Source organism: Oncorhynchus mykiss, chromosome 24, assembly GCF_057628025.1.
Source record: "Oncorhynchus mykiss isolate SJ-2025 chromosome 24, ASM5762802v1, whole genome shotgun sequence".
Taxonomy (NCBI): Eukaryota; Metazoa; Chordata; class Actinopteri; order Salmoniformes; family Salmonidae; genus Oncorhynchus; species Oncorhynchus mykiss.
In genome coordinates this window covers 2,580,128-2,589,759 of record NC_143045.1, presented here as the reverse complement: position 1 = coordinate 2,589,759, position 9,632 = coordinate 2,580,128, and the positions used below count along the sequence as shown (strand labels likewise).

The 9,632-nt window shown below is 41.5% G+C and overlaps 1 protein-coding gene across 1 annotated transcript in view; it reads right to left on the bottom strand.

Moving 5' to 3' along the window:
• The window catches only part of LOC110503536 (out at first protein homolog), a 35,219-nt gene that overhangs the window by 3,782 nt on the left and 21,805 nt on the right, over positions 1-9,632 (bottom strand). The window contains exons 2-3 of the mRNA XM_021581907.3: positions 2,250-2,384; positions 1,608-1,788 (exon numbers count right to left, since the gene is read on the bottom strand). Of these exons, the coding sequence (XP_021437582.1) occupies positions 1,608-1,788; positions 2,250-2,384 (316 nt within the window). The remainder of the gene's footprint in view (positions 1-1,607; positions 1,789-2,249; positions 2,385-9,632) is intronic.

Genomic DNA, 9,632 nt, shown 5'->3' with positions numbered 1-9,632 from the left:
TTCCAGCTAGTCATACTTCAGAGAGAGTGGGGGCTGACCTCTCCAAATGAAAAAGAGAAGCTGGGAGGACAAAAATGAAAAGGTGAAATGTATATTTTATTCCACGTCCACACAATGGTGGACAAATGTGTATCATGTCTTGAGAAAGGCCACTAGGACAAAACATTGACTGTGAAAGATACAGATCACCAGTTGTGGAAAAAGTACACAATGGTCATACTTGAGTAAAAGTAAAGAAAATGACAAGTGAAAGTCACCCAGTAAAATACTAGAGTAAAAGCCTAAAAGTATTTGGTTTTAAATATACTTAAAACCTCTTGGAACTCTAGAGGCAGTATTTTCATTTTTGGAAGAAAAAAAAAAGTTCCCGTTTTAAACGGGATATTTTGTCAGGAAAAGATGCTTGAATATGCATATAATTGACAGCTTTTGATAGAAAACACTAACGTTTCCAAAACTGTAAAGATATTGTCTGAGTATAACAGAACTGATGTTGCAAGCGAAAGCCTGAGAAAAATCCAATCCGGAAATGCCCCAGGTTTTGAAAGCGCTGCGTTCCAATGACTCCTATTTGGCTGTGAATGTACCATCAACGAGCTTACGCTTTCTACGTATTCCCCAAGGTGTCTACAGCATTGTGACGTAGTTTTACGCATTTCTGTTGAAGAATAGCCGTAGGCAAGCACGTTGCGTAAGTGGTCACATGGTGGCTCTGAGAGAGATTCTCGCGTAAAGTACAGAGGTAGCCATTACTCCAATCGGTCCTAGAGAAAAACGAATTGTCCTAACGGATATATTATCGAATAGATATTAGAAAAACACCTTGAGGATTGATTCTAAACAACGTTTGCCATGTTTCTGTTGATATTATCGAGCTAATTTGGAGAAAAAAAATGATGTGGTGACCGCAATTTCCGGGCGATTTCTCAGCCAAAAGTGAAGAACAAACGGAGCTGTTTCGCCTACAAAAATAATATTTTGAGAAAAAAAATTAACTTTGGCTATCTACCTGGGAGTCTCGTGAGTGAAAACATCCGAAGTTCAAAGGTAAACGATTTAATTTGATTGCTTTTCTGATTTCCGTGACAAGGTTGCCTGCTGCTAGCAAGGCATAATGCTATGCTAGGCTATTATAAACTTACACAAATGCTTGTCTAGCGTTGGCTGTAAAGCATATTTTGAAAATCTGAGATGACAGTGTGATTAACAAAAGGCTAAGCTGTCAACACTCAGACATCATTTAAAAACAAAGCATTTGTGTTTAGTGAGTCCGCCAGATCAGTAGGAATTACCAGGGATGTTCTCTTGATAAGTACATGAATTGGACAATTTTCCTGTTCTGCTAAGCATTCAAAATGTAACGAGTAATTTTGGGTCTTAGGGAAAATGTATGGAGTAAAAAGTACATCGTCTTCAGGAATGAAGTACAAGTTGTCAAATATAAATTGTAAAGTACAGATACCCCAAAAAACTACTTAAGTAGTACCTTAAAGTATTTTTACTTTAGACCACTGCAGATAAAAATGAAAGGTTATTTTCCATTTGTATTAATTCCCTTTGGGACGACATTATCTGTGACACACTGTGCCCACATTCATTCTATTGACCTCTCTCCAGCCAATGTTGGACATCCCTCTCCCGGGTGTAGATGGCCTCCCGGGCCTCGCTGCACATGTTGTAGATGTGGCTGCTGAGCTGCCACGCCCGGCTCAGGTTCAGCGCCACGTTCATGGTCAGCTCGTCCAGGCCCCGCCTCTCCTCGGCCATGCGGATGGCGTGAGGGTTTTTCTGATGGACAGCAGGACAAAGTCAGTCATGTCGCCAAGGTCACTTTATCAAAATGGGATAATGCTCATTCACTTCCCCCACTCCGAGCAAGGACACTCACTGGCCTTATTTGTTACTTGTTATTCCCTGTATATTTCCTTTAGCGTTATCACTGATTAGACACAGCAGGAATAGGTGAAAGCAACATAGTGGAACTAAAAGGAAGCTCTTGCTAGCAAGTATCATGTTGTGTTAGATCAGTGATTACCCGAAGGAGAGGAAGAAAGGATAAATGTAACATTCAAACAAGGCCATTCAGTAAGCAAATTTCCCTGTACTACTAGTGCATATGTAACGGAGGAGGTTTGGAACCACTCTCGTGTGAATACTTCTGTTAGCTCCCTGAGCTAATGCCTTGGCTTTAACTTGGTGACGAACAGTCTTGAAGCACCAGAGTTGGAACCCCGGTCGGTGACACATACCTGTCTGAGTCGGGCCATGGACTCGCTGGGGATGAACTCGTTGTGGTTGAGGCGCGAGATGAAGCACAGGGCCTGGTACTGACTCTGGCCCCTCTCCAGCTCCCCAAGGATGAGCGCCCGGAAGATCTTCACATCCTGAAGCGGAGAGAGGGAAGGAGACAGATTGTGAGACAGCATGACTGCAACTGCATAGGATCTGGGTTGTGTTCATTATGCACCAAATGGAAAATAATGTTGAAACCGAGGGACTTCCTAGACTTGTCCAATAAGAACGATTTCAATTTTCAATTTAAGAAAAATGTTTCGCTAGGGTGTGCCATACTGTTTCGGACCAGTATAGTAGGCTTGAAACAAGTTTGGAATGCACATTAAGCAATTGAATCCTTCATTCTGCATCTACATTATAATGAGAGATTTGGAGAAAATAATTTTACCATTTACAGTCTCCTTTCACTAGAACTGCTTATTTGCACAGTCAAATCAGTGCACAAAGAGTTCAACTAAATCAACACCCATAACTTCAAAAGAGGAATCATTTAGTTACACTTTTCATGTTGACAAAACAGAAAGATGTTGGAAGGTTTTAGCATGACTTTGTTGCTGTTGGCAACCGAACAAGAAATCTGGCTGGGCCCCAAGGCCATAAAGAGCAGCTCTAGCCGAGGACAGCAAAGCCACAGACCTGTCTCCCCCATTCATCAGCTCTCCCTTCCCTGACATCCTCTTGGCTCTTTCTCCCTCTCCCACACACACACACACACACACACACCTCCTCAGCTTTTCACACACACATCCCAAGCAGACAGCCTGCAGAGGAGAACCAACTTTTACTCCCGGGGGAATAAGGAGGAACTCTTGGACAACTCAGATAAACAAGCTAGATCTACAGCCACCTCCAACCCCCGTTTTGTTTGCCACCTCTCAAGCTCTTTCGTCTCACTCTCCTGTTTGGGAAACTGTACTTTAGAGCAACACATCCATTTGGTCTCCAGAGATACTCGTAATTCATTCACCGCCTTTGTATGGGAAATCTGGTAGAACATGTTGCATGTAACGCCAGGACCATGGGTTTGAGTCCCGCTGGAGCCACCCATACGAAAGTGTATGTACACACGACTGTTAGTTACTTTGCATAAAAGGCTCTGCTATATGGCATTTATTATTGTCACGTTCTGACCTTTATTTCCTTTGTTTTGTCTTTATTTAGGCCAGGGCGTGAGTTGGGGGGGGGGGGGGGGGGGGGACAGTCTGTTTCTCTATTTCTGTGTTTAGCCTGATATGGTTATCAATCAGAGGCAGCTGTTTATCGTTGTCCCTGATTGAGAACCATATTTAGGTAGCCTGGGTTTCACCGTTGGTTTGTGGGTGTTTGTTTGTCGCCACACGTTTCGGTTTGGTTATTTCACGTATTCGTTTATTGTTTTTGTATTTCATAGTGTTCAGTGCTTTTCTTATTAAAATCGTCATGAACACTTACCACGCCGCATCTTGGTCCGATCCTTACTCCTCTTCAGGCGGAGGACATCTGCCGTTACAATTATCTAGCTCAACCTGAGACAAATAAGCAGCTGATAATGACTCACAATAACTGGAGGAATGTCCAAGTCAGTGACGTTGTCGTTGCTTTAATTGATCTGTGTGTTGGAATAGCAAAGCACATAATTGAAGTATAATCAGAGCCAGACATGAAGGAATCATGGCATAAGGGAATGAGAATTTAAGAAAACACAGAAGGGGAGGTAGCTATATATTTTATATAAGTAGTGGCAGTATAGGACCTCCCAGTCAGTAGACAAATGGTGCAGCGGCACTGGGTGGGAAGATGAGAGCTGTTGTGTGTGTGTGGCATTCCTGTCAGATAGGGAGAGGGGGTTGGGTTGGGGGGAGGGACTGCTCCAGGCACACTCGGGGTAATTTCAGGAAAGCTCTAACAGCTCTGCTCCTTTCCTCTAAAACCACCTCTGACCTCAGCCACCGTCAAAGGGGAGGAGCCCGGGCAGACAGCAGCAGCAGATGGGGTAGTACAACGGGAGGACATGGTGATGCAGCCGAAGCTTCATGTTGTCATGCCAGGTGTTAAGACTGAGTGAGATCTATATATTACATTTAACATCCTGCTCTAAACTATGTTGGAGACCTATGTGAATTTCTAAAAGGCAAAAAACTGAGAAGTGTTTTTTTTTTGTGTATATATATATATAAAATAAAATCTGTTTTAAAATAAGAGCTAAAAAAACATGTATGGGATTTTTGGGATACTTTCACTAACCCAGTAAATGGGTATAATTTATTCAAATAAATAAGATGACACCCTCGGTTCTATAAATACAACCGCACGAGAAGGATCATGCTTTGTGTTTATCTGGAGTAGTCCTAACTTCTGGCTGCAACAGAAGCTATGTGCCAAGTCACTAGGTTGGCACCCTCCCAGTCCTAAGTACCACAGCTACACCATGTGATTGAGGAAAAAGAAAGACATTAGGTTACAGGATAAAAGTGAGATAATGTGCAACCAATGATGGGCCGTGTCAGAAAATGGCACAAAAAAAAGGTAGTACACCTGCTCAAATAATGACAGACTGTAAATAAGCCATGTCATGAGCAAGGAACCATGCAAGGGAATATTCAAGCCTAAGCGATCAAAAGATAGCTCCTAATGAAAAACCTGACAAGTGGGTTGGTATTGTTAAAAATATTTTAAAAATCTGCGCATTATGCAAATTTCTTTATGGGAAAAGCAAATGTCTTTAGCAGCAGATGGTGACAGAGTATTACTGATGTAATAAAACCAGTAACTGGGTTCCTGTGTAAGAAGAAAAAAAGGGGGGCAATCCGTGATTGAAAAGTATGAACAGCTGCTCGTCGAACATCTCATTACAAAATCATGGGCATTAATATGAAGTTGGTCGCCCTTTAGCTATTATAATAGCCTTCACTCTTCTGGGAAGGCTTTCCAGTAGAAGTTGGAAAATTGCTGCGGGATTTGCTTCCATTCAGCCACGAGCGTTAGCGAGGTCCAGCACTGATGTTGGGCGATTAGGCATGGCTTGCAGTTTGGATTTCTAATTCATCCCAAAGTAGTTCGATGGGGTTGAGGTCAGGGCTCTGTGCAGGCCAGTCAAGTTCTTCCACAACGATCGACAAAACATTTATGTATGGACCGTGCTTTGTGCACAAGGGCATTGTCATGCTGAAAGAGGAAAAGTGCCCAAACTGTTGCCACAAAGTTAGAAGCACAGAATCGTCTAGAATGTCATTGTAACGCTGCAGCATACAATCTCTCTTCTCTGGAACTAAGGGGCCTAGCCCGAACCATGAAAAACAGCCCCCCCAGATTATTCCTCCACCAAACTTTACAATTGGCACTATGCATTCGGGCAGGTAGCGTTCTCTTGGAATCCGCCAAACCCAGATTCGTCCACCAGACGATGAATGGTGATTCATCACTCCAGAGAACACGTATCCACCGCTCCAGAGTCCAATGGCGGCGAGCTTTACCACTCCAGCCGACACTTGGCATTGTACATGGTGATCTTAGGCTTGTGCAGTGCGCCTGCTCAGCCATGGAATCCCATTTCATGAAGCTCCCGACGAACAGTTATTGTGCAGATGTTGCTTCCAGAGGCAGTTTAGAACTTGGTAGTGTGTTGCAACCGAGGACAGACAATTTTTATGTGCTACGTGCTTTAGCACTCGGTGGTCCCATTCTATGAGCTTGTGTGGCCTACCACTTGGTGGATGAGCCGTTGTTGCTCCTAGACATTTCCACTTCACAATAACAGCACTTAGTTGACCGGGGCAGCTCTATCAGGGCAGACGAACTGACTTGTTGGAAAGGTGGCATCCTATGGCGGTGCCACATTGAAAGTCACTGAGCTCTTAAGCAAGGCCATTCGACTGCCAATGTTTGACTATGGAGATTGCATGGTTGTGTGCTTGATTTTATCCACCTGTCAGCAACGTGTGTGGCTTAAATATTTGAAGTGGTGTCCACATATAAAAGTATGTGGACACAGGTAGGTAGCCTAGTGGTTAGAGCGTTGTGCCAGTAACCGAAAGGTTGCTAGACCGAATCTCCGAGCAGTCAAGGTAAAAATCTGTCATTCTGCCCCTGAACAAGGCAGTTAACCCACTGTTCCTAGGCCGTCATTGTAAATAAGAATGTTCTTAACTGACTTGCCTAGTTCAATAAAAAAAAATATGTAATATGTAATATATATATATATATATATATATATATATATTTATCAACTCCCGAGATTAGGCTGGTGTAACCAATGTGAAATGGCTAGTTAGTTAGCGGGGTGCGCGCTATTAGCATTTCAAACGTGTACTCGCTCTGAGACTTGGAGTGGTTGTTTCCCTTTGCAAGGGCCGCGGCTTATGTGGAGCGATGGTAACGATGCTTCGACAGTGGCTGTTGTCGATGTGTTCCTGGTTCGAGCCCAGGTAGGGGCGAGGAGAGGGACGGAAGCTATACTGTTACACTGGCAATACTAAAGTGCCAATAAGAACATCCAATAGTCAAAGGTATATGAAATACAAATGGTATAGATTAAGAGTCCTATAAATACTATATTAACTACAACCTAAAACCTCTTCCCTTCATGTTAAAAGGATGGTTCCATGTTAAAAGGAACCACCAACTTTCATATGTTCTGAGCAAGGAACTTAAATGTTGTTTTTTTACATGGCACATATTGCACTTTTACTTTCTTCTCCAACACTTTGTTTTTGCATTATTTAAACCAAATTGAACATGTTTCATTATTTATTTGAGGCTAAATAGGTTTTTATTTTTGTATTATATTAAGTTAAAATAAGTGTTTTCAGTATTGTTGTAATTGTCATTATTACAAAAATAAATTGGCCGATTTAATCTGTACCGGCTTATTTTGGTCCTCCAATAATCGGTATCGGCGTTGAAAAATCATAATCGGTTGACCTCTAATTGAAATATATAATTTATGCCTCATGAAATTACATGCTCCAAGTGCAAAATTCACAACAACTGTTTGTTACAGTTATGATAAAAAACCCTATCTGCTAAAAGCAGAATATGGCCACATAAATATCTAGTTTTTCACCCAACATCCAGAAAAATCAGACAAAATGTGTGTTGCATTGATATCCAAAATTTTAAAAAGAGGCATGGCTCTCATTTGACATTCATAAAAATCACCCACCTCATTTACTAGGAGTCCTAGCCCATTTGTTATCTAGCGTTTTAAAAATGTCTGTGCGCTGATAAATAGACTACAAGCACGCCAAAGAGGGAGGTTTGTATCCAAACTGACTATCTGCATCAGGGCGAAAAGCCAAAAGCTAGTGTACCCACACAACTCCACTTGCAGGCTCAACGTATGATCTACAACATAGGAGAGGGTTAGGGCCCATTTCATAGTTGGTTACTTTTCGTGGGAAGCTTATTTAAAGAGGTACACAAAAGCCTTTTCTCGCACTCAAAAAGGTCCTATTTACAGTGATCATTCTCTGTAGCTACGCTGTAGCCATGCTACCCTGACACCTTGAGAGAGAATATGCTGTTCATGGCTGTGAAAGAGAGTCGTAAAAACTTCTGTAGACCCGTAACATTGAACGAACCCATTGAAAATCAGACTGGTCACTATGACTGCTAGCGGGGTTAATGGCAGCCAGTGAACTTTTCAACGCCAGTAAAGTTGTGCCAAATGCCATCCCCAGAGTTCCTGTCGCTTCCTGTTTTCCAAGCCACTCTAAGACCCTGTCTGTTTGATAAGGCTGCTGTTTGGAGAGGCCCAGCAGTCACAGATTGACATTTGGGATCAGTGGTTTTACCCAGTGGGTGGTAGAGGATGAAATAAGTCTAAATAAAATCTGTGAGAAAGCCAAATGGTGGGCTTTTTCTTATCTTCTACTCAAACTGCCAAAATGCAGGTATACTGGTGAGCACAATTTTTTTTTTTTTATATAATTACACCAAAATATGGAAAAATGTCAAATGTAGTAAACAAAACAAAAAGTTTACTACGTCGAGCACACGTAGGGCAGTCGTTTTAAGAGATCCAAATGAGACATCCAAATGCAGTGCAAACAAACTCGAAAACCAACAAGCCAGCTCAGATGCACATGGCTCATTTTTATGGAGGGAATAAATAAATATTTAAAAAAGTTCCCCTTTAAGCATAATAAGGGATTACCACTCGTTTGTGTGATGTTAAAGATATTGTAAAGATATTTGCATTGGTGTCTCAGAGACCTGGGTGAAAAGGCACAGGTGTACAAGGAGGATTAAGACGGAAGAAAGACAAACACAAACAAAGAGGAGGAAGAAAAGGAGCTTGGCTGAGAAATGCTGGAGTTGAGGCTAATTACGGAACACTAAGAGAAGGAATGTGAAGTCAGATTTTGGGGGATCGGTTACACCTGGCTGTTTTGTCAAGAGAATTAGCAAATGCTGGCTGGAGTGAAGGGACAATGAAAACAGGGGGTACCGCTGCTGGGAGGCGTCCTAGTGGGTATTTAAACAGACAATAAAAAAAGGTACGCTTTACTTCAAATGGCTATGTAGGTGAGAATGAGAACACGCCTAAAGGCATTGACAAAACACACACTCAAAATGTAAAGATGGTATGTATATTCATAATCTAACCATGCATGGCCATCAGATAATTCAAATTAATTAGCAATTGACAACAGTATTTTTCAAAAATGTAAGTATTTGGAAAGGCCAGTTTCTCCAAACTAGCAGAAAAACATGTTGGTTTATTGACATGCAATTCGGATCAACATCAGTAGCTTGATAAGTGATGACCTTCAGCTATAGCTTCAGTCCCATACAGCTCCAACCCAACCTTTGTCTCGCGGACATCAAAGGTCAGAATCAAAAGATCGGACTCTTCAGAATCCAAATTGCTCAGGCGTTGAGCAAATACTTATCCGATCATTTCCATGGGGTCATAGAAATGTATATTTTTCTAGTGTCCTTCCTCTTTTACGTCTAATTTGAACCATATTTTTTAGTTACTTTCATTTCCTGTTGTTTGGTGGATGTTAATGAATAATAGCGAGTGATTAGTTCTTCTTATCCCTTGAAAGGAAGACAAATGAAAGTTGAAGAATTACACCATCAAAATAGGTTTTATCGACATTTTGTAGGAATGGCCATTTTTCCATTATCTATTACTTAATAAGTTCAGGCCCCTTTGACATTTAATTTACACTGAAAATTGGCCATATCTGATAGATTTTACAAGGTGCCTTGTTTTCGTTGAGCTGCAGTCCAAAATATCCACAAAAGGAGTATAGATCGGTCAAACCAAGCAGAAACCACATCCATCGTCTGTTTTCTTTAATAAAATGTTCTTTAATTTAGTTTAGTGTTGTGCATAATTTGATTGTAAA